General features: G+C 31.7%; 5 protein-coding genes across 5 annotated transcripts in view; 3 read left to right on the top strand and 2 right to left on the bottom strand.

The window, feature by feature from the left end:
- The first annotated feature begins 24 nt into the window (after positions 1 to 24).
- LOC110993779 lies at positions 25 to 1,987 on the top strand. The gene is made up of 6 exons (XM_022260159.2): positions 25 to 225; positions 305 to 554; positions 648 to 861; positions 1,054 to 1,132; positions 1,242 to 1,357; positions 1,472 to 1,987. The coding sequence occupies exons 1-6, from the start codon at positions 161 to 163 to the stop codon at positions 1,639 to 1,641; spliced, it is 894 nt and encodes a 297-aa protein (XP_022115851.2). The 5' UTR covers positions 25 to 160; the 3' UTR covers positions 1,642 to 1,987.
- Positions 1,985 to 4,132, bottom strand: LOC110993771 (serine/threonine-protein kinase RIO3). The gene is made up of 2 exons (XM_022260146.2): positions 2,651 to 4,132; positions 1,985 to 2,536 (listed from the first exon to the last, which is right to left on the bottom strand). The coding sequence occupies exons 1-2, from the start codon at positions 3,980 to 3,982 to the stop codon at positions 2,111 to 2,113; spliced, it is 1,758 nt and encodes a 585-aa protein (XP_022115838.2). The 5' UTR covers positions 3,983 to 4,132; the 3' UTR covers positions 1,985 to 2,110.
- Positions 4,133 to 6,775: 2,643 nt separating this feature from the next.
- Positions 6,776 to 8,174, top strand: LOC110993736 (the record flags this gene model as incomplete). The annotated part of the gene is made up of 2 exons (XM_022260098.2): positions 6,776 to 7,007; positions 7,078 to 8,174. Coding segments are annotated over 2 exons (924 nt in total), but the record flags the coding sequence as incomplete, so codon positions are not given.
- Positions 8,175 to 8,294: 120 nt separating this feature from the next.
- Positions 8,295 to 9,608, bottom strand: LOC110993762 (60S ribosomal protein L34). Its single transcript, XM_022260133.2, has 3 exons — positions 9,495 to 9,608; positions 9,296 to 9,367; positions 8,295 to 8,621 (listed from the first exon to the last, which is right to left on the bottom strand). The coding sequence occupies exons 2-3, from the start codon at positions 9,358 to 9,360 to the stop codon at positions 8,327 to 8,329; spliced, it is 360 nt and encodes a 119-aa protein (XP_022115825.1). The 5' UTR covers positions 9,361 to 9,367; positions 9,495 to 9,608; the 3' UTR covers positions 8,295 to 8,326.
- Positions 9,609 to 9,894: 286 nt separating this feature from the next.
- The window catches only part of LOC110999119 (bone morphogenetic protein receptor type-1B), a 91,804-nt gene continuing 77,081 nt past the window's right edge, over positions 9,895 to 24,617 (top strand). Inside the window, exon 1 of the mRNA XM_045632886.1 lies at positions 9,895 to 10,005. Coding sequence (XP_045488842.1) covers positions 10,002 to 10,005 — 4 coding nt within the window. The 5' untranslated portion in view covers positions 9,895 to 10,001. The remainder of the gene's footprint in view (positions 10,006 to 24,617) is intronic.

Raw genomic sequence — 24,617 nt, 5'->3', positions numbered from 1 at the left:
AAAACTGTCTACATACTTAGACTCTGTTTAACAGACTTTTCAGCCTTTGTATTAATTATTTACAAATAAAGTAATAACAAAATGGTCTTAACATTTAAGTCCGAATTGTAATTGTTAAGTGTAGGGTGTTATCGAATTCGAACCATAAAATTGTATAAACATGTCGACAGACTTAGGTGCTAGTTTTAATGAACAGTATGTAAATATTAACACGAAGTTGAAGAAGTGAGTATAAGATACCACAAAACAATACAGATATGGTAATGGTACTTACTTTAAACATTTTATTTAATTATTATTTCAGGCGTTTTATGCGCCGACCTAATATATCAGAAGCGACGAACGAGTTCATTGGTCTTGCAATCCAGTGTGAGAACTGTGAGCAACCAACTTTTGCTGGGCAAACGTATATTGGCGCGGCAAAATGTGAGGCTTCTGCTGGAAATATTTTAGGAGAAGCTGAAAATTATATTGCAGCTGCAAGACAATTTATGAAAGCTGAAAAAAAGCTAGTCTCACTTAAATTTGATAGTCCAGATAGGGAAAACTTGGAGGTACAGAAAATATCAACAGAAAATTAAATATATTTACTTTGATGAAAATACATGATTATGTATGTTTGTTTAAACTTAGGTAGTTTTTTACAGGCAGCTATTGGATGTTTCTTGCAAGCATTACAGAAGTATCCAGAAAAATCTCCACTCCGTGCTTCAATACTGTTGGAAATTACTAATGATCTTTTGGAGATAAATCATAAGCTGGAAGCCATATCATATTTGGAACAAGCTTTGGATATAATACAGGATGAAACTATGAAACTGATGTGTATGATTAAGCTATTCAATATGCAAATAGACAGTGGTAATCAATTAATTAATTATCCATACAAGATAAAAGTATACATTAGAATTTAACCTGGTAAATGCATCATTAAAAGATTTAAACTTTTAAACTTAAATTTAAAAGATATTGTATCTTACTTGAAAAGACTAACCCCCTATATTTTATAAAAAGATTTTAAATTGTTATGTAAGAATTTAATTATTATTACAGGAAAGCTGAATTTAGCCTTACAAACTGGTAATTCAATAACAGATCTAAAATGTCATGTACCTGATCGAATATTAGCAGAGTAAGTATATGATAATGAAAACTAGGTAGTCTTCTTGAACAAAGAATTGAAACTGCTGGCAAAGTGAACATTGTTTGTAATAAAATTTATAAAAAAAAAACTATTTTAGGATACAAGTAAGCAGAGTTCTCTTAGCTCTACATGTTGATATGAATGATAAGAACAGGACAGAGTCTTTGAAAAAGCTGTTTTCTGATCTGCTTAATGATGATGAAGAAAGTGACTGTAAGTTTATATAAACTTTTACTTATGTTAGTATTATGGCTGGAGACTCTGTTGACTTTTCTAATAATATTAATTACCATGCAGTTTTAAAATAATATGCAAGTTTTTTTTCAGCTATACAATTTAACCCTGATTTAAAGTTAAAACTACAGTCTATTATAATTTCAAGTAACTTGGAGGACCAACAGGCATTAATTGCTATCAGTATGGACACAAAACCATATCTTACCGACCAACAATGGAATTTACTTCAATCATTAATCAGTAAAAAACAAGAAGATTAAATTTATAGGAAATACTTAATAGAACATTAATATTTATTTACCTTATTTCACACCAGTTCCCAACTTCAATAAATTGGGTAAAGGTGTTATTCAAAATTCATTTGTATAAAAATTGCAAATATTTAGTATTTATTTAATATAAGAACTATATGTAGCAGCTAGTTGGTATTTTATTATAAGTACAAATTCTGTAATGTAATCTTTACTTTTTTTGGAAATGTCTAGTGTTGGTTACTTTGTTGTCATGTTTAATTTTATTATTTCTTAACTAGTATGCACAAAATAAGTAACAAATTGTGTAAGTGTTGTTCATTACTATTGTTTATTAAAATAAAACTAAGGGTCTCCCAAACTTTTTTTATTGTTCCTTTTTTTTGTTCATTTTAAATGTAATGTACATATAAGGAATAATTTCAGTCTGATAATCAACTCAGAATAAGTAAACATTCAAATCAAAATATGTGCTATATTAAGATTTTTTGTCAATACTACTCATATCTCCATCAATAATCAGTGGAGGAACTTCAATGACATTTCCAGTGTTAATATTCTTGTCAATAACAGGATTATTAACTTTAATTTCATTAGCAAAGTTAGTTGCAGTATCCATTACTTTATTTTTCTGAGAATGTATCCACATTTCATCAAATTCATCATCACTGTCAGAGTCCTTGTTGTTAGCCTTTGGCTTTTCATTAGATTTAAGCCAGCAATATTCAAATGGATAGCTGTCATTACGATTATCATCCAATGATACTTCAAATCGGGCAGACAATGAGTTGTAAATAGTGTGAACACCTTCAAGCATATTAACATCAACCTCATCATACCCAGTTATATATTTGAACAATTCATCAACTGTCTTTATATTTTCTACACCTTTCTTCTCAAAGAACTGCAAATAAACAAAAAAAATATTTCAATATCAAAAATTTCTGTAAAATTACAAAATACATAGTGCAATCTATTCTAAGAATGAGTAGGTATTACTGACTATTATGTTACTTACATTTATCATATTACGGCAATCTCTCAAAAGGAATTCTAACCCACTTGGGTGATCAGGCTGTACAGACTGAGAGACGTCAATGAACCAACATTTATTTTCCCACCACAGAATATTGTACTCTGATAGATCTGCATGTACTAAGTGGCCTACATTGTAGAGTTTGTGCATAGAGTCTACAATCTCATTATAAACACTTTCCCATTGATCAGGTTTCAGTATTACATCTCTCAACTTTGGGGCTGGCTTATTGTCCTTACCAATAAAAGACATAACAAGAACATGCTTTTTCAAGCACACCATTTCAGGGCAATTAAGCCCAACTTTTTGAATCCTCATCATATTATGCATCTCTTTTTCTGCCCACATGTGGACTATCTTGCGAGGATTCTGCTTTGAAAAGCGATCCTTAAACCTGTAATCAGCTTCAATATATTTGTCTCTTGTTTTAAATTCATTGAGGGTGGTTTTAAAAACTTTAATAGCACACTCTTTAGGAAGTATCATGTCTGGATAAGATTGGTCACTGTTTGCATGAAGGACCACAGATTCTTTTCCAGTTGATATAACTCCATTTATATCCTCTAACAAACCATTGTTGATAAGTTTAAAGAGAATAAGTCTTGTCGGTTCATCAAGTCCCATTTCAGCAGTGGCATGACTCTCTTTTCGGTCTAACATCTTATGTTTACGGGCAGTGTTCCATCGTGTATGCTCTTTTAGTTGGTTGAACACATGATTAGGTAATTTCATATCAAAACCAGCTCCATCCCCAGTACATACTTCAGGGGGGAAAGCCATCACTTTGCAAGCATTTCTACGCCCATTAATTACACTGTCATGCTTTGTAACCATTTCACCATCCTTCATAATAAATCCTCTTTTTGGAAGACGTGCAAATTCTTTCTCATTTGTTTCAAATCTGTCCCAATCTTTCTTTTCAACAACATCTTCGTCACCAGATTCAGAATCATACACTAAATGTTCAGGTACCATACGATAGTTGTCAAAAGAAACGGAAACCTTGGATTCTCCATTCTTTTTCTTTTCCACTCGTTTTAATTCATCGTCAAACTCTTTGTCGAACTGGCATTGTAAAACTTTCGCAATAATTGCATCCGAATCGCAATACTCCTTTACGTTAGATTCTTCGATCTGTTTCAAGACATCAGGAGAAAAATCAGTGGGCTCCGAAGTGGTTATACGGCAATCAGAAATCTGCTCTGCAAATTTCAGTTCCTCTTGTATTTGCAAGCCTTTGGCGTATTCTTCAGACATTATATCAGACAAACTCTGAACATCTGCAGATGATACTTTTTTCCAGGGATTGGACATATTTAATACAAATTGATTAGATTAATATAAATTATATATCACAGATTGCAATAAAATAACTAAAATATCGCACTTATATATCTTAACTCTTAAAATATATTGCACAATATCGAAAATACCTTTTTTAAATTGTATTGGCTTGAGTTGTGATCTTTGATTCAGTGATGCCAACTCCTACAGATCGTTAGTCCAGGACCAAATTAAAATAGCTCTAAAGTATTTGTTGTAAATTGGGTTTGAGATTTAATTTCATATATGGATTTAAAATAATACTACGTATTAAAAAATATACCAAATATTAATTACAGGCACGTTTGGAGTTTATATTTGGTTAAGTTTTTTGGTCATGTTGGAAGTTCAGTTTCAATTTTATACAATAGGGTGCGTTTTTTAAGACAAATTTGTTTTTCTTTAATTAAGTACCCCCTTAAAAATCCCCCTGTACTTCTTCCCCCAAATTTGGGGAAAACCCCAAAAAATTAAGGCTGACATATTTTTGCATAGATCTTAAATGTGAAAAGTGAAAACCAAATAATGTACATATGTAAAAGTGCTCTGTGTACATGTTTTTTCTGAATTTGACAGCAGAGTGTAAATCGTAAACGGACTATGGTAAAGACCAGATGGTAGAAACTCTCCTCAAATTTAACGCGCGTTACATGTGAACAGAGCCTTAGTATAAAGCGAATTGAGAAATTCTGCAGGCGATCGATCTTATCAAGCAGATATATATATATATATATATATATATATATATATATATATATATATATAGTATAGGAAGCAGAAGAGATTGCGATAACATAGTTTTAGTGCGGATATTAGAATATGAGCGCTATGATGCGCGTTGCGAGAGTACTCGTCAGTCTAGTTCGGTAGAACGTAGAAAATGTACGTGGAAGAGGCTATTATTTTGTAGTTATACTAAAAAGAAGAATATAGAAAAAGAAAACGAACACATTGGGTACATCCAATTTTTTCTACTTCATCGATTATTAATCTTCAATTTCACTCATTTTAAATGCGAAAACAAAATAAAATTCCTGATTGAAATCATCCCTGTTTACACCTGTCTACGAAGAAGTGCGGCCAGGTGGTCAACGGCACTCGATCTGATCAGATCTTCATCAGATCGGGTGAACGAAACCAAAAATCAATTCAAAATAATATAACTAAAAATACTAGCGGCCATCCTTTTATAGGCAACTTGGTAGATATACTTTCTCCTAATTATAAATATAGTGACATAAAAATTTGGTTTTTAGCAAATACCCAATGAGCGCACTAATCCTGCAGCCGGATCTTGTACTATTCTTAGGTGATTCGTTTAGGATCTGCGCCATTACGTTCGTAATTGTATAGTTTTTCTGTTTTATTTATATGTTATTTTTCGTTGGTTTGGTGAACTTCTTGCACTTTACCCGTAGTACACTAGGATTGCCAGGAAGATATAGCTTGTTAGCTATAAGGCCGCCCGGTCCATTGCAGTATTTGTGATTATTTACAAATACTTATACAAAAATGAAAATGCTGTTAAAGAAAACACAACGACTTTACCGTATTCATGAATTAGTTGTTTTTTATTGCATCCCCTGAAATTTGTTTGAGAGCAGTAATTATCGTCAATTTAGATTTATTTAATTACACGAATTTGTAAATTATATGTCCGTAAAATTCTTTAGATAGGTAGTATATTGGTTAGCTTTAAACTGTTATTCCAACACTGCTCATAGGCAGATACTTACTATAAATAAGACTTAAATTTACTTACTTTTACTTAAAAAATGGACACTCTTCGTAAATTCAATTTAAATTACTGCGATTTATCTACAATGCTTGAAAATATCGATTTTTTGCTAAGAATCTCCAACGTTAAAATTAATAAGAACAATGATCGCCGTGAGTACCTAAGTATAAATTTATTAATTATATTAATTAGTAGATACATATTTAAAACCAAAAACAGAATCTGGTACACAAGACATTTTTTCCAGGTTTTATGAAATAATTATTTGTTTTTAGATTTTTATTTTGTGGGTGCTTAAGGTAAATTAAATATTTTTTACAGCTATCAACATAATAATTCGGCTTATATGGATATTGAGCATAATATGCTATTATTATGCGTATGTGTTTTCGATGTTTTGGTTCGTACTAGTCCAGTATCCACAAACAGAGGATTTTATAACAGCCTGTGTCATGTTCTCTCTTTTAGTATGCAGTCAGCCCTCATTTGTGACCATGTTTTATATAATTATTTATAAGTAAGTATTATACGTAATTATTATTTTCGAATTAAAATAATTGTTTAAATCTGTTACGTGATAGCTAAATCTAGTTATATACATTCCGAAATACATAACGATATAACCTATATATAACGATATAAAAAGGGTTGCCTGGAAGAGATCGCTTGTTAGCGATAAGGCCGCCCGTTGCATCCCTTGTAATTTATATATATTGTGTTATTTGTGTTTCTTTCTAGCAACGAAGTGTAAATAAATAAAAATATAACCAGAGCTAGTCGAGAAACAAAATTGAAAAATGTGTTTTTTTACTTTAACTTATCAAGGTAAACTAAACGAAAAGGGTTTTTTAAATCAAAATCAGCACGATATAAATTAATGTGCCGCTACAGAAAAGTAACAGCAAAAACGATGCATTCGCATAATTTTCACCAATGAAAATATTTATCACTAATGTCTACTCTAAGCTAAGCTTATATTTTCATAGTGTATTTTCTCAAGTATTCAGAGGTGATTAATCCCCTCACCTTTACGACATTTTCAAAATTATTCTCATCACAGGAAAAGAGTGCAAAATCTGATCCATAGCTGTCTTCAATTCAACAATCTGGTAAAGACTGGAACAATATTTTCGAAAAACCTATACAGTCATTTGAAGCACATAAAAACACGTGCTTCGATTGTGTGGCTAGCTATCACCATAAACGCAGTTTTTTATGGATTGCTGCCATTAGCCATGCCAGGACGGCATCTACCAGAGGACAATCAAGTAATATATGGTATGCAACATCATTGATTACAATTAAACAGTTTAAAACGCATTTCTTCGAGTCTTTTTATGATTTTTAGGTCTGGAGCCAATGTTTGAATCGCCGAATTTCGAAATTGCTTACGTCGTGATGGGCATATGCGTTTATATCTGCGCCCTTTTCCTGGCTAATGTGACAGCACTTAATTTGGTTATACTTGGATATGTCGAAGCACAAATGATAACCCTCAGTATTGAGCTTCAAAACTTATGGAAGAACGCCGAATGCTTTTGCGAAACTCATGCATCATCGTACATTAAAGACGAAGTCATGAAGAACCACATTAAGAACAGATTTACAAACGAATGTTTGAAAGATATAGTTCTATTTCATATTCATAACGTTAGTATTATTAAAGAGTTTGAAGATGTATTTCGTGTTACAAAAGCCATAGAATTAATGTGCATTATATTTTCAATTGTAACCGAATTGTTAGGAGGCATCGAAAACACATATCTACAAATGACATGTACGTTTGTGTTGATATTTATAGAAAGTCTAGCTGGACAAAAATTGATGGATGCATCATGTATGTTCGAAAAAGCCGTTTATGATTGTAATTGGGAAAATTTCGATAAAAGTAATATGAAAATTGTGGCAATAATTTTGCCGAGCGCTCAAAAGACTTTAAATATAACGGCTGGCGGTATGACGGTACTGAATTTTACTTGTTTTCTTTCTGTTATAAAATTTAGTTACTCGGTATATAATACTCTACGATTGAAGGTTTAAAAATGATAATTTTTTTTATTATTTTTACTAGAAAGACATACTGAAAAATGTGACGAGTTGATGATTTTAATGCTTTTTTATATGATGTGAATTTAATACCTACTGTCAATATACGGTATGTACTCGAAATCTAATAGCCACATTTATAAGGTATAATTAGCAAGAACATTTTCATGCCCACATAATTTAAAATTTCGAAGGCATTCTTTTAAAATACTACTTTAATGAGATAATTATATATGTACTTGAATGTGAAAGTCCTATGGTTCTGTTGCTATTTTATAAATTGCCTACAAGTGGTGTTAATTAAATGCTTATTATAAATAAGTAGCTTATTAATTTACAATAGATATAATAGCAATGAATTAGAAAGCCCAAATGTTGTTTCTTAACAACAAAGCACATTGTTATTTTATGTAATAATTACAACTTTAGTATTAGAATCTTAGTCTTATCTTTATCATAAAAAAATAATTATTTATATATTTAAAACCCATGTAAAATTATTTTAAATAAAACACTTTAGAGTTTTTACTTATTATAATTTACAGATTCCCTCATTTCGCAGGCTTTTTCCCAACTCTAGCTGTGGCTTGCTGTGCTTTAAGAACCTTAACAATCTTCTGTTCTTCAATGAGGAATGCTCGGACAATGCGTTGCTTTACACATTTGTGACAGAGTACTCCACCGTACACACGCTTGACTGTTTTTTTGCGGTAGCAAAGTCTGGAACGCTCAGCTGGGCGGGCAGGTTGAATACCTCTGAGTTTGCTTTTGCACTGACCACATCTTGGGATCTTCTTGGGCTTCTTGACATACTGATATACAAGGCGTCCACCAGGTGTCCGAACTCTGAAAATTATAAAATAATATAATTTTGTAATAATGGTATAAAAAGATTGAGACACCAAGTACCCATGATGTCATAATAGTAAAATTTACTATGAATCATCTTTCTATGCTTTTTAACAAGTGCAACATAACTATTGTATGTCCACCATGCATTATTTATTTGCCCAGCACCAAACAAAATTTTTTCTAAAGGTAATACACCTTTAGAGAGAGTTCTGTGTTATCTTTATATGCTTTTAACTGAATATCATTGACAAACCTAACCATGTCGCTAATCAATATATAGTATAATAGTCAGTAGCGTTTGTTACTTCATTCTTAAATCATTAAATAATGTAAATTTTAAAACACTTGAGTTAACACTAAAAACCAAATAAAATGTATTCTAACACATAGGACAACAATTGCAATAAACACTTTAATTATATTAAGTAATGTAATAGTAGTTTTATAAAGGCCACCACTTAGAAGTATGAATTAAGCTTTGTGGATAAAGTATTTACTTAGTAATACAAAATCAAGTTCAAAGAATAAGGTTAGAAACAAGGCTTTAGATATTAGGTTATGTTATGGTAAACTAGTGGTGAGTTTTGATTGTTTTTGAAAATACGATTAAGTATTAATTTAATTATTCACTACTCGTAATAACCAAATATAATTTAAATATTACTTACATTCTCCTCTGGTTAGATTTGGTATTGTACGACAATCGTCGTCTAAATGTTAGACGCTGTACCATTTTGAAGCTGAAATATGAAAGAAATTATACTAAACACTTGTAAATAAACTTATTTCACCATATGCCGAAATTAATTTCATTAAATTTATTGTGATTCCAATAGATTTATTTTATTTTACACACAATACCCGTACCTTTTTGACAGCTGATGACAAGAAAAAGGAAAACAATTGTAAATTTACACCTAATGGCAGCCCTGGCAGTTGTCAGCTGTCAAGTTATTACTGTTAAGTGTTGATAAAATTGACGTCATATTTATATTATTTTGGTAAATGTAATCATCATTAATTTAAAATGTTAATAAATTATTACATCTAATAATTCATTAACATATTTAATTAAATTAAAAATGTCTTTTATTATTATAATTAAGTTAATTTTGTATATAGCATATTTTAAATAAATTAAGATATTTATTTATAAACAACCAATATCTTCAAATTTGTAAGGTTTGGAATATAAAATATCTATTTATCACATAATATATACTACATCGACGTTATATAAATAATCGCAGCTGTTAAAACTATTTTTCATCTTGCAACCCTTAAAAAGTTAGTAAGATGGCTGCTTTTGTGTAATGTTTTGTAGTGATTGTGTTTTGATATAAATTTTCGTGTTTTCATCTAAATTTTAACAAAATGGGTAAGTGTCTGTCACGTAAATCTAAGGTGTAAACTTTTTAAATCAATTGCTATACCTTATACATAAATTTGCAATTTAAAAATAGGGGTTGCAGCAGATGACAAGAATTTTTACCTACCTATCAGATAACAACATGACAGAAATTTTTATATTTTCATTACTTTTCTGCTCTTTAGTCGTATATAAGCGACTGTTTCATGAAGGGTTTTAAATCTGGTATAACTGCGTACAACCAATCATTGTCTAGAAAGAAATCTTGTTGTGTTATAAATTGTTTTAGAAACAAAATAATTTTAAACAAGAATTTAGTATTGCATTTACATGTATTAAACCATGATTCAAATTCAGAAATGAAGTAAAAAGAGATTAGTGTAAGGTACTTTACCTGCATCACACTCTAAGCTATAGATAAAGTCTATATCAGTCTTTAGAATAACATGAACTTACAATTAGTCTTAGGCCTAATGCTATGAATTGCTCATTCAAATGTATTGTATTACAATTACAAAGAAATATGTTAATATTAGTGAAATATGATATAGTGGTCAAAAATTGTTTTTGTATTAAGAAACATGTTGCTGCGGTTATATTAATTATTGTGTACATTTATTACCATTGCCAGTGCAGAGCTTTACATTATTATTCATATGATGTTTGTTGGCAAGTTTTAAATCATCTTTAAACTTACTTTGCAGTTTAGACAGATATTCATTAGAAGATAATTAATATAAAGTACATTAACCTCCTTCTCTGTAAACTGAGTTAATTATTAAATATGTATTAATTATTTATTTTTAAAAGTATGTTGTTTCTGCAAGAATCATTCATTAATTTGAATTAACCAAAAATAAATCTCAGGCAATTCAATAAGAAACATAATCATGATATACTAATTTCATGCAAAACTTTACTAACCTGACAATTATGTATGTAGTGTGAAAGACTTGTGTAAATAAAAATGTATTTATGAAATAGATCTGAATAGAATATGATTGTATACAATGTATACATTTTGATTATATAAGGCCAAATCTTTTTACTGTAATAATCGGCATAATCTGAATAAAGACAAAAAAAAATTCAATCAACAATCATCATATGAAAATCCATATACATATTATTAATTATATTTGCACTGAAGAATATTATTCCAATATTTTTATGATGACTATTGGATATAATATTATTTTAATGGTAATTATTTAAAACCGTATTTGCGTTCGCAATGATTATAGTTAGTTTCGTGATAAAAAATATTGGGATATGTTTTCCATTTAAAAAAAAATCATCTTAATTTAATCTTTAAAAATTGGTGTCAATGGGCTGCGACGACTACCTTTTTGGGCGTGCCGCAGAAACCTGAACTAAAAACTAACTTTGTAAAGCTGAAGAATTTGTTAGATTGGCCGCGAAAATATGAGGAGCTTCTTGTTTAAAAAAATATTTCCGTGTTCGATTGTCAATTTGTCGAGAAGGCTGTAAGCAACGCATGAAACTAAACAACGCAAAATGTTTAGTTTTGAGAGCTCTCTTTGTAAACGGTTAATATTGCGAGAAAGAATTAAGTTTGTTTATGGAAGAGCTGTGAACCCTGACACATGTATTTTTACTTAAAAGTGTTTCCAAATCTTACACCCAGGAATGAAAATGTACCTACTTAAAATGAATAAACACTTTTTTTTATTATAGATCCGAAACAATAACTTTAATCAATAGCTTAAGAAATTTTATAGTTTTTTAATTAATGTGAAGAGATTGCGGTGTGGCTTGTACAATATTTATTATATTTATACATTACAAAAGTATATACGCTATCCTTGCAGTACTAAGCCAATACGATAATGTAGAAAAACATTTATTCAAAATTTAATACATATTTACATCTTGACTTTAGGTCATTTTGAAGTATCGTCGATTATGTTTTTGTAGATAACGCATTTATACTGTACATAATCGTATTTTATGAAGGTATTAACAAAAATAACACGAATAAAAACGATCGTAACAAATCAGAGGTTCGGAGGGAGTTTTTATGTAGCTGCCATGTTTCATTGGAGGTGTCAGAAATAAGCCTTTATAAGCGTTCAAAGGCGCTTAAGTTGGGCCGGTTCGTGGAAGACTTCGACATTGAGATGGGTCATTTTTAAATAACAATAGCGGTGCACTAGGGTTGTGGGTCATATATTAAAATAAAGCCTGGCTTTTTAACTTCTTAAGCTTCTATACAGTTTCAGTAGGTACGTTATAATAAACTCATATATTACGGTTGCCAGAATAGGTATACATATATAATATTAGATACATGCTTACGGAATCGACAGACGTTGTCCTGCATGATATTTTAAAGCGATTAGAATATTTAACAGAGTATGAGATAAAACACGAATAATGTCATTATTGGGAAATTCTTTTTAACGAAAAAGGTAAATAATTGGTACGGCTCAGACTGTTCATCGAACCCAGATTACGCCCCAAGAGCTATACCAATAAGCTATCCGAGACTGGTACCTGAAAAACCAGCTGTTTAGTTGTGGTATAGATAAATAACCTAGATATCGACTGCAGCGCATACAAAAATTCATTCAAATCGGTCCAGAAGTATCAGAGGAGTTCAGTGAATACCTGTGTAGGTCCAGTAGGTAGGTACAGTAGAATTATATAATATGAAGCTTAATGTTAGATTGATATTTTTTTGTTTTGTATGGCGTGAATGCGATGTCCCTTTTATATAATGTAGGTAGGGTACAGCCTGATTTTTATACAGTTTTCATTAATAATAAGAAAGCTTAGCACATAATTAATTGTAGTTTAATCAAATTTTGTTGGCTGTGTGCTGCTTTAGTCATACATATTAATATAGTATTTTATGTACCGTACTGTAACCGCGATAATTGTTAAAAGCTAATATACGGCCTTAATACGAAATGAATTCGATAAAGTGAGCGATCAAAAATAATTGTTATTAGTATTATTGACATAAACATTAGCGTTGCGTTCATAACTATTTTTAGGTTCAGAAACAAAATGAACGAACGCTTTTCTTATGAATGTTGTACGTTTATGAATGAAGTTAATTGTGTCGCTAATGAATAACAATGTTCGCTGTTTACTAGCGTTTATTGTTCAAGCGCTTATTCATTTACGTTATTTTTAGCTTTTTGTTACTTCATACAGTATGCTAAAGGAATTTCCTTATAACCATATAGAAGAATGTTTGAAAGTAAGATCATTGTTTAAAGAAAACACTTCTTCACTTCAGATCTTTAAATGTGTAAAAGACAATACAAAGAGCATTGTTGTTTATTAAATGTTGTATTGAATTTATTATCAAGAGTTGGAATCGATTCAAAAATAACTCAATTTTTTCTAGATATATAATCTAAAAGATTTTTGATTTCCCTTTTTTAAAATAATGATCTTTATTATTAATGATGCGGCAACCCTAATAGATAGGAGCAGAAGGCGGGTCTTTTTCTTATTTTGGAAGACGCGACCAACACCTCATGACAATACGCGTGCCCTTGAGCTACGCCATTGTTCAACGAGCTTTGATATTCAACGAGATATTCTGTTCTTCGACGATCTACTAATAAATGTTTCGATTGCACTTAAAGTCAGTTCAATTTTTTTCTACCAGGGAGTAAGGATTTAACTGTATGACTAGACTAGCCGGACATACTACTAATTAGTTTATATATAAATAAACTACTAGTGTTTCAGCCTATAAAAACCTGACGGCCAGTCTGGCCCTCTCATGCATCATCTGCTTCATGATAATTTGCCAATCTAATAGGCAAGTAAGTTTGTTTGTTTAGCAATAAAAAATTATTTAACTGGAATTGCTTTTATTTCATTTGCTTAATAATTTCTTTAGTTTTTTTAAAACTTTATTTTACTGAAGATTATAAAAGTATTTAATTAAATATTAATGTCCCGACATAACTTACTTAAGGCCACCAGGTGAAGCAGATGGTATCCAGTGTTTAATAATCATGTGATCATAATTTTATGATCTCTTCTTCTGATGAATTTCGTCTTTTGTCTTCTCGCGATTCTTCTTTTCTCTTCTCTTCTAGCGATCTATTCTGGCTTCAATTTTTTTACAATTTTTGAATTATACAGCCTATGTGACTCGGTGATGAAATTTTTGTTATTAGTCCCGTTTTTTAAGTTGTTTAGTAAAAACATATAAATATTTCTCTTTCATTAAATGAAGGCCAAAGGTAATACTTATTAGAAGCAAATGGTTCTTGTAATTCAAAAACACCTCTAGTGTAGTTCAATCGTACTATACAGATGTATCTAGTAATCAATGCTTGCGCCTATAAATTACAAAACACCTCTCATTAGATAGAAACGTGGGTCGATAACGCATCGTCCTACGCCCAAGGTTTATGTTACAACTGTATATAAAGGCGGTGATAGATTTCTCTACTCTCGTATCAGATGAACCATTTGAATTCTACAATTGTATGTTCGTCTATATATTGTTTCGTATATGAAGTGATTAATTATTTGAGGGAACCATTATTGAACGGAAACGCAATTTATACAATATAGTTAATTGTTTGATGGTTGTGTAGACTGAAGTTGTGGGCTGCAACCGTTGAAGAGGAATTCTATACATTGCTAACTATAATATATAATATATACAAAGAGTTTCAAACATTTACGAAACAATAGGTAAAATCAATAAAAAATATTAAATACATTAAAGTAAGTTATACCTAATTTGGGTGTGTGATGGTGTGAAAATGAGGATATGTAATTAAATTAACTGAAATATTGATGAAGAGGTTGTAATAAATCTTTCAATACACGCTGTAGGTGAAAGTAAGTTATTATGTAATTTCTCCCTGAAATACAATTAATGATTCTCAAATGTCTAAATAAAAAACTGCATTCAACCCAGGAAATCCGATATGAACCCAAAGATTTAGTAAGAGTCATTAAAACTGTAAGATGTTAGTTATTTTTATTTAAACATTAATAAGAAATAAAAAAACTTTGATCGTAAACTGATCAGAGATTTGAAAGGGCTTTGTCCTTTAATCTTGTGAAATGCGATCTTAAAAGCTTTCCGTACCATAATCGAATGATATCATAAAAAGTTTAGTAATTGAGGAAAAAAGCTTCGAGCTTCTATTTTGCGTTTTTTGAATTTAAATAAGAACAAAAATTATGGCAAAAATATTTATTCACTTTGTTTTTTTAATGTGAGGAACATGTATACCTACTAAAAATACAATAATAGGCCTGTATAGTAATTGTATTCTGGGAGTACATTGTCTTCACATATAATTATTTTACTAATATACTAGCGGATCCGTTGTCCTGTCTACACGTCTTTCAATTTTTAATAAGCCATTTTGATGAAAATTATTATTCAAATGTTATGACAATATTTAACGATCCAGCACATGGTCACACACGATATAACACAATGATAACAAAACTTTTTTTAAATTTCGGGACAGACTAAAATTAAAATTCGAATATTATTTAAAATTTGACACTGCGATGGTAGCGCCGTCTGTCGGATCCAATGTAAAACATTCCAAAATCAACAACAACTAATAAATTGAAAATTAATTAAAAAAACATTGTCCAGCGGACAAAATTGTGAATCTAAACCATTCCCAGATCCCCTTGAACAAACACAAAAAATTTCGTCTAAATCGGTCCAGTCGTTTAGGAGGAGTTCAGTCACATACACACGCACACAAGAAATATATATATTAAGATATACAAATATTGTAAATTCTTAAAGAGTATTTTATATTGTAATTTTTAAAGCGTAAGTGTGGAGTTTCTTGTCTCCACACAAAACTACCTTTTGAAAGTGGCAACTAGAATTACCTTTGTATTTTATTTAACGTTCAAAAGTGCCATTTTAGGTGGTCTAATTGGGATAAATGATTTGATTTGACTGTCTCCATTTTTGATTAGAAAAAAACGGGAATTAGAAGACTCCACTGAAATACTTCGGAACTATTCGACTTAGGGTCTTTCAAAAACAGCGTGCCAATTCTTAAACGGCAAACAACGCACTCTCGAGCCCTCGGGCATTTGGGAAAATATGGGGGAAGCTCAACTGATGTTATGTGCTAGTGTTAAGTAACGTAGTCCTAATTCTGGTCCCTTTGATACGCAACCTTTGTCGATAAATAAAACTTTACAGTCGTAATACCAAATGCGTGAAACATTTATTATTCGTTATTTAGTTAAAAAATATCCGCCATGAAAATGAAATAGTCCCACAGACACATTATAGCAGTTTGAGATTGGTCACGGCGAAAATTACACGATTCGTTCACATTAGGTAAGCTTTTTATCAGCGCCTGGGATACAATTTATTTGAAAAGATTAAGCTTTATGGTTCTTGTAATTTCAAAGAAATTGTGTACAAGTCACAAACGAAGGAATGATTTGGTACATTTTTATATTTAAAAGAAATTTTCAACCAACTTAATCAGGGATAATGTAGTAATTCAATATTGTCCATTAATACCTTGGCCAGGCCCGAGGGACCATCTTAAGGGTGAGAATGGCTGAGGGTGTTTTTAATGGGTACCTCTGTAATCCAGTCTCACAGTCCCCGCGTGGGTCGGTATAAGCGCATTTTCATCTCATTACAAAAAAAGCATTTTAATAATGGAGACAGATTGAGTCATTTAACATAGTTATAGTGTCAAAGTTTACGTAACTCGATATTTTCCTCAAAGCATTTTTATGATATTCGATTATGTTTTGGAAAGCTTTTAAGATCGCATTTCACAAGATAAAAGTACAAAGCCCTTTTTGAATCACTCATCGCTGTTTATGGTTAATTTAATAGATAAATATTTGTATAAAGATTTTTAGTTATCCAATTAAGATTTGACTGCAGACTGCATTCATTTTATTCCTTGAGTTAAAAAAAACGAATATATAAGAAACTAAATTCCGTCGCAACGCCCGCTTGGATTTCGTTTTAGTACATATATACATAGTACAGTATTATAATTTAATTTAATTATAATTATAATCTGAAATATAATTCAGACAATTTATCTTCATAATTTATTAATTACATAGATTGTTCAACAATAGTTCAATTATAAAATGTAAATTTTATGTAGAAATAATTACGTCTAGTACCTAAATCATTAATATGTCAAATGAAAAACAAGAGCGCACCTGGAATTTTGTCTAGTGCACTTTTTAAAAACTTATATCCTTTTTATTATATATAATAAATCTTTTTCTTTTACATTCAGTAATCGCCAGTTGCTAATTATCTCGTCAAACTGATAGACAAGAGAATAGATGTCAGGAAAAAATGTGCAAGCTCGATTTAGCCTGTAGACGTCGATTCGCATTACAGGCGACGTCATGATTACGACACCGTACAAACTCGTACGAAAATCACGCCTGTTTACATGTCGACGACCCCCACATAAATACTAAGAACGTATTGTTTTAAATACAGTTTACGATCTAGGGCGTTACCCCTCTAAATCTGGATATTTGTTGTAAAACAATCGTTGTTTAAACTACAATATCACATTCCTAATGGATTTCCTTACAATTTCTACGCAAACGTTACTCATGGACTATGTTGTGGTGTAGTAATTACACGAAAACAAACTCGTATGTGATTACAATAACATAAATTGTAATAGTACTTTGTAAGCACCTGATTTGTATTAGATTTTACGCGTTAATATACTTTAAAAATATCTTAATTCGATTTTTATTTAGTTATTCCATATTAATCGTCTGTGCTGATTTGAGGGTCCTTCTGATTGAAGCCTCCTTCCTGGATTTTGTTGGCACTCTTGATGCAATTTGGAAATAAGAATTGTCACTTAATTTCGATAATAAATTTTCTAGTGCATATACTAGGATAAAGCATTTAATAAAAACGTTATATGCTCTTACAAAAAAGTTAAACATAGTATGTCCATACATAATGAATATTTATGTTTAACTGGAATACAAAGTGTGCAAGATTAAAATCCTTGAAAGTGGGTGTGCCGTGTTGCTTGTCTATTGTCGTGACTTGTAAATTGGTTTTAAATAGAAAAAAGTTTGATTCGATGTGCAGATGATGTTCATAATAAACTCAAAATATCTTTATTTATATAGGTAAACAAGTACACTTATGAACGTCAAAAAAATTAAATTAATTGTAAATTTACATTTACATAAAGAGGCCTTTTAGTTTGTTGATTGTTCTAATAAATATACAAAGTATTTAAAATTATCTCCGCTTTTTCGTGAACATTTATGATAAATTACGGCTGCTGTCTAAGCTGCTAATTCCTGGTATTATAAGTATTAGTAGACTGTATTCGTTATGGTGTAGAGTTAATGCATCAACAGTTTTATCGTGTTCCGAGCTCGTGGGATTTACTATTATTTTTCCACATGCGTTTCAATAACAAAGACTAACCCCCGCTCTACGGAAACATGTCATTAGATGAAGCTTAACATCTGACGATTACGAGAAACCTTATAAAAATACCTTCGGATATTTGAGAAGTTTGTTCAACTGGATAGGAATAAATTTTCGGATTATCCGAACATCTCTCGTGATTGTATCCTTAGACATTTGAATATTTCGGGATGTATTTATTTGTACACTAAAGTAATTTATGAGATTGCATTTTGTATGCTGTAAATAAATTATCTTAATAGTCGAGTTGGCTGCGACTATTTAACAGATAAGTTAACCACTTAAAACAAAAACTTGGTGATTAAAAAAAAAGAGTTTTTTGCCAGTTCTACCGGTCCGTTATACGTCCTTGATTTGAGATCTGGCAGAACGTTAAGTGTGAAATTCTTTGTCGACGTTCATAAGTGTACCTAAATTAAGTAATAAGGGATTTTTCAATTGAAATTTTGTCAAGAATATTTTTTTTCAATTAGATTTACAGTGAGCGATTGAATTCTTTTATAATCGATTAACGACTATTATAGTCAATCTTGGATACCATGGACCATGGCGTGTTTCGTTCGAGTTGCGGTTGAAAAATGCTTTATTCAATCGGCACGCCTATGCAGAGGCATTATAATGAATATGAATATCGAGCGCTTTTATATTGCGTTTGTGCGTGTTAGGAATTGCGAGCAGTTTTTGCCGTCGAACACATCGAGGCCCGACTTATGCCTGCAATTTGTCTGTACGTGAGAGGAGTGATTGCCTCCCTAATTGCAGCTCGCAACTCGCGCACTCCTTGTAATTTTCTCCCCTCGAAATATTCACAGCTGTTTGATATTTAAAGCTAAGATTATGAATATGATGAAAGTCTTTTTCCCGATGGGTTATTGTAGGTATATGGTTCTCGATAAACCCTATTAGGAGATGGATACTAAAGACCCGTTGACGCTAAGTTATTAGCGCTGTTCAAACTGTAACGATAACCATTAATACCTTAGTAGTTTTACGATTGTATTTACTTTTACTCAATGGCGAATATCGCGGCGAAATCTGTCTTTGGTTAACTCGATGGGTTGTTACATGTCGTTTTTTGTTGTTCGGGCGTTGCAAACGAAATTATGCCTCGTTCGGCGCCGAACCGCCGCGTCCACTCTTCTTTTTACCTCCGCCGCGTTGGAGTTTATTATTTTTATTTAACACCTGCGCCCAGTAATCTGTATTCGACGATCTCCCGAACGCTTAACTCTTTTTGGGCGTGTTTTTGTGTCGGGCCCGAACGATATATTGCGTTGGTGTTTTGTCCGCCCCAAAGTGTCGTTTAATTTTACTTGCTGCTCCGTTGACAATCGATTATCATCGGCCTTGATTAAATTTCTGTTTGAGCTGAGAATTTTCGTTTCTCGATTGTTTTTGTCGAGTTTTATTTTCTTGGCGCGAATCGCTTGGGACGTTTCCAATTACAGTTTTTTATGTAACTGGGGACAAACGGGCAGGAGGCTCTCCTGCTTAAGTGATACCGCTGCCCATGGGCACTCTCAATGCCAGAGGGCTCGCGAGTGCGTTGCCGGCCTGTTCTTCTTACCCGCTCTACGCCCTTGACTTGCGTACTGGTTGTAAATGTAAATTTAAAATGAATTTAATTTGTTTTTCTTGACGTTCATAAGTGTACATGTTTACCTATATGAATAAAGATATTTTGATTTGATTTGTTAAGAATTTTTGACTTTTATTATATTACTAGACAGCTTAGTAAACAACTTGAAATTATTTATTTTAACTTCATACAGAATTGGTGCGTACATAATGTTTATGACACAATATTTAAGATAACAGTAGGTTTTGGTAAATTATAATTGGGTGTTGTTCCAAATTTATCTATCCATAAATTAGGAATACGCAGTGATGAAGGCGACGCTTAGAAGTAATTTGCCACTGGCTCGTGCACGAACGGCCGGCGCCGGCGCAACTGACCTTGTTATCGCGGGGCACATTCGCGAAAACAAGAGTTAAATAAATTAATTATAAGGAGGTCCTAACTTGGGCGGCGGTATGTCGATTACGGAAATAGTATTTTTAGTGTAGCAACAAGTGTTTTAAGCCGCAAATCAACTTTTCTTTATTATAGTATATCGTAAGAATAAACTTGGTAGAGAAATGTATTGTTTTATGAATTTATTGTCAACGATGAGTTAATACAACTATTTTATATATTATCAGCATTATTTTTAACACTCATTAAATTTACTTACCCTTTATTATTTTTTTTAGATTTTCTTTTAGTTAGTTTATTCCTAGTGTTATATTATGTAATTTAATGTGTTTTTTGTCGGTTATTTTTGTACATTTTGTACATCCTCAGGGTTTGTATGTATTTTTGTATGCTGTATCATTAAATTGAAACAAAAAAAATTAAATAAAAAATAAATTATTGGGCTGGACACCCCTTATCGCTTAGGGGTTCGAAAGTTAGACAGTAGCCGATTCTCAGACCTACTGAATATGCATAAATTTCATAAAAATCTCGAGCCGTTTCGGAGGAGTATACAAATATTGACGTGAGAATTTTATTTCTATAGTATGTATATTTAAGATAACGAAGTATAAATTAATATTATAATTGAAGAAACCGACCTTAACAAATCCAGCTCTTTCACTGAGAAAGATGCTAAGATAAAAGCCAAGCAAAACAGAATTACTAAGCAGATAGCTCCTAAGAAGATAGATAGAAGGCCTACAATACTCGCAGGCTTAGCGGGTGACCTCTTTAATGAATATAGCGACTTTTAGAAAAGAGAAAACACATAAACATTTCTTCTCGCCGTTTCTATTTATTAATGGCGAAAATGGCAATTTTTCTAATGTAATTGCGGCCTCAATCCTTATCTCGGTCTGGACTTAATTAATTATTGTAATTTAGTTTTATTATTCTAGACCACGGTGATTACGTGAGCGTCGTATAAACCTATCCTCTGTACTTGTTTCAATGGGTTTCTAAAGCTTACGGATTTATACAAGAAAAAGATTTTGGCATTGTGAGTGTCCATGGGCGGTGGTATCAAATAATAACAGGCAAGCCTTCTGCTCCTTTGAATTTTACCCTAGACGTTTAACTATTACCTACCTTAACAGGGTGGTTTGAAACGAGAGTCGAAATACCTATAAAGACGCGTGTGCACATTTTAAAATTAATACTTTAGAATCTCGACGAAAAAAATATGATTTATTGATGACATGACATCATCTCAAATAAAATTTATTGCAGCTCTCTTCTAGAAAAGTAGCCCTTCCTTGTTCCTGCCTACAAGACTCGTAATTGTGCTTTGTTTCATGTTCCTCACTTCAGCACTAACTATGCAAAAATCTCAGTTTTGTATCACGCAGCCCGGACATACAATAATCACTATTGAGGCCTTGACTTGTTTAGGCTGTCGCTGAATTTGGTTAAAAAGTTTGTTAAGAATATCCATAGCGCCATCAATATCACCAGATCATGAGCACACACCACATACACACCTTCACACAACACAGCCAAATTAGGTACCACTTAGTTAATTGTATTAAATACTTTTATGTTTGTATTGTATATATATATATGTATTCCATCTTAAGCTATATTTTCTGTGTATTTGTTTGTAATTATATATAAATTATGTTAGCTGTAGGATTACGAAATAAATAAATACCTTTCATTAGACTGTGATTGGTTCACAGTTTCTTAATACGCGACGATTGTATTGTTTATATAACGGGGTAAATGGGAGAAGGCTCACCTGATGATTTTTTTTTTAATTTATTTATTTACTGACAGCCCATGCATGGCCAAACTCAGACTAAAAGCAGCAAAAAAATACAATAACATACAAAAAACAAAACAAAAAATATTAGTGATTAAAATACAATTAAGTTATTAAAAAAAATTGACAGTGAATGCTATCCTCTTATCCCCTCCAAGTATACTCTTAAATCATAGTATACTACCTCCATATGTTTCCCAAATAGGTCGCTCTCCGGTGAAGACTCGAGAAACCCATTAAGCAGCGCCAGTAACCGAGGAATAGGAACTGTTGTTATTATTTATGTTAACTGATACAGCCGCCCATGGAGGCTCGCACGTTCGTTGCCGGCCTTTCATGCGACGATGTAACGTTTTTCCAATCGCAATCAAAAGCAAAAATAATTGCATCCTACGTATTGCATTAGTATACGAAACCAAAGTTGTTGCATTCTAGCCAATAGTGGTGGTGTTTTTCAATTAGACATTTACTTAATGGTAAATTTTATTTGTTAAAAGTACCTAAAATAATTAAATTAAATTTCTGTATTTGTTTCATCATCATTAAAAAAGTACACTTATGAACGTCAGAATAGAAATTAATTCTAAATTTACATTTATTACAAGTTCGCAAGTCAAGGGCGTAGAGCGGGCAAGATGGTATTACAACAGAGTCAACAGAGTTAGTTTTTTATTCAGTGGCTCAACCTGAAGTACCTAGTTGATATTAAATAGCGTTACTTACGAATAAACAATATGTTTTTAAAAACACGTTTTACCCTAAGAGATGGATTAAATATAATAATTCAAAGTTGCTTCACAATGGGAGCAATAAAAACGAAATGACCATCCGAATTCAGATAAACGGAGCCGGCTACTGTTAAATTATAAAATTACGGTTCGAAGGTTTTCGATGCTCTAATGTGCGGGTACGCTGACAATACGAGAAAATTGATCCAGTGATAGATATCGTTTGGATTATTATAGTTATTATAATGAATCATTTGCTACTAAGAACTTTTTGGGGAATAAGTTTACCTATGAATACGAAAATTTAATTACTTATATTTTAGTAACTAGTTGACAACTGCAGATGGCGAGACCAGCCTGTATTCCTTTGTACTTTTTATTATGTATATTTATATCTGTGTTGGCCTAGTGGCTTCAGATTGGGAGTCTCATGCCTGAGGTCGAAGGTTCGATCCCCGGTGCACCAATCGGCTTTCTTTCTGCGCATTTATCATTCGCTTAAACAATGAACGAAAAACAGCGTGAGGAACCCGACCCAAAAATTGCACGTCAAGCGCAGATCATCTGACTGCGGGTGATCACCTACTCGTCTTATAGAATGACATATTATGATCATGAAACAAAAACAAAAACTAACACATATAATTAAGCTTAATTATATGTGTTAGTTGGGGTAAAGAGGTCTGGACCTCAGAACAGTAGAATAGGTTTATAGGCTATAAAGGCATCACTGTTTTTTTATAATTGAATCTGCCACACAAATCAAGCTATATATTACAATTTTCTCTTGGTATTTTTTTAACGAAACCATATCATTTTATTAATCTAATTCAATCATTTTCAATCATATAGTTTTTGTACGAATTGTAATTAAAAGATTACTAAGATTTTGCTGCAACGCGAACTGTTTTTACAAGGCAATGAGTAGAATGACATTACCATCGCGTTATGGTTACAGACCACATCTACCTGTGACCGTAGCCCTGTAATTGGTATTCCGATCCCGTATCGAATTATAAAATAAAATCTCAGACTAAAAAAATGCGAGTGGCGCCTGCCCGAGACTCGCCGTAAATCGAGGTAGTAAGGTACCTTTTTATTAAGTTTATAAATCAAATTTGAACGTGTGTGTTTTTACACTAATATACATAATTATCAAAACGAATGATATATGGCACTTTACGATTGCTATTTTCCGTATTCATTAGTTTAAACAAGTTGTACTGCTGTATCTTGTAAACTATGCATTTAATGTAAGACTCAGAAACGAGACTTAGCGTTAAGTGTATTCGGTATGTCGCTATAAGTCTCAGCTGTTTAGATATATGGAATATTGTTCAAGTATTAGTTTAATCATTGAGATTTATTTTATTTTAATTCCCTTAAAACAGTTTAATTAACAAAAACATTTCTTGTCTCTTTCTATCATTGTTTGTCGAAAGAATATGGTGTCAGTGATAATATCCGTAAATTAAATTGTTTTATTAATTGTGACTTAGAGTTGGGAACATGAAACTCAAACATAAACTCAAAATAACATTATTCATATAGATACCAAGTACACCTATGAACGTCCACAGAATAGATGTTAAATTGATTCTAAATTTAGATTTACTACCAGTGCGCAAGTCAAGGGCAAAGAGCGGACAAGAAGATCTCTAATTT

Source organism: Pieris rapae, chromosome 21 (genome assembly GCF_905147795.1).
Source record: "Pieris rapae chromosome 21, ilPieRapa1.1, whole genome shotgun sequence".
NCBI lineage: Eukaryota > Metazoa > Arthropoda > Insecta > Lepidoptera > Pieridae > Pieris > Pieris rapae.
Note: the sequence above shows the minus strand (reverse complement) of the source record. Positions and strands in the feature narration are given on the sequence as shown.

What these genes read in the sequence shown, in the direction of transcription:
- LOC110993771 (XM_022260146.2), bottom strand. Translation starts at nt 3,982, where the DNA reads ATGTCCAATCCCTGGAAAAAAGTATCATCTGCAGATGTTCAGAGTTTG. An exon ending in ATTGCCGTAATATGATAAAT is followed by an intron (nt 2,537 to 2,650) that starts GTAAGTAACATA and finishes GTTTATTTGCAG; the next exon opens with TTCTTTGAGAAGAAAGGTGT.
- LOC110993762 (XM_022260133.2), bottom strand. Translation starts at nt 9,360, where the DNA reads ATGGTACAGCGTCTAACATTTAGACGACGATTGTCGTACAATACCAAA. An exon ending in AAATCTAACCAGAGGAGAAT is followed by an intron (nt 8,622 to 9,295) that starts GTAAGTAATATT and finishes TATAATTTTCAG; the next exon opens with AGTTCGGACACCTGGTGGAC.
- LOC110993779 (XM_022260159.2), top strand. Translation starts at nt 161, where the DNA reads ATGTCGACAGACTTAGGTGCTAGTTTTAATGAACAGTATGTAAATATT. An exon ending in CAGATAGGGAAAACTTGGAG is followed by an intron (nt 555 to 647) that starts GTACAGAAAATA and finishes AGTTTTTTACAG; the next exon opens with GCAGCTATTGGATGTTTCTT. An exon ending in TGATGATGAAGAAAGTGACT is followed by an intron (nt 1,358 to 1,471) that starts GTAAGTTTATAT and finishes GTTTTTTTTCAG; the next exon opens with CTATACAATTTAACCCTGAT.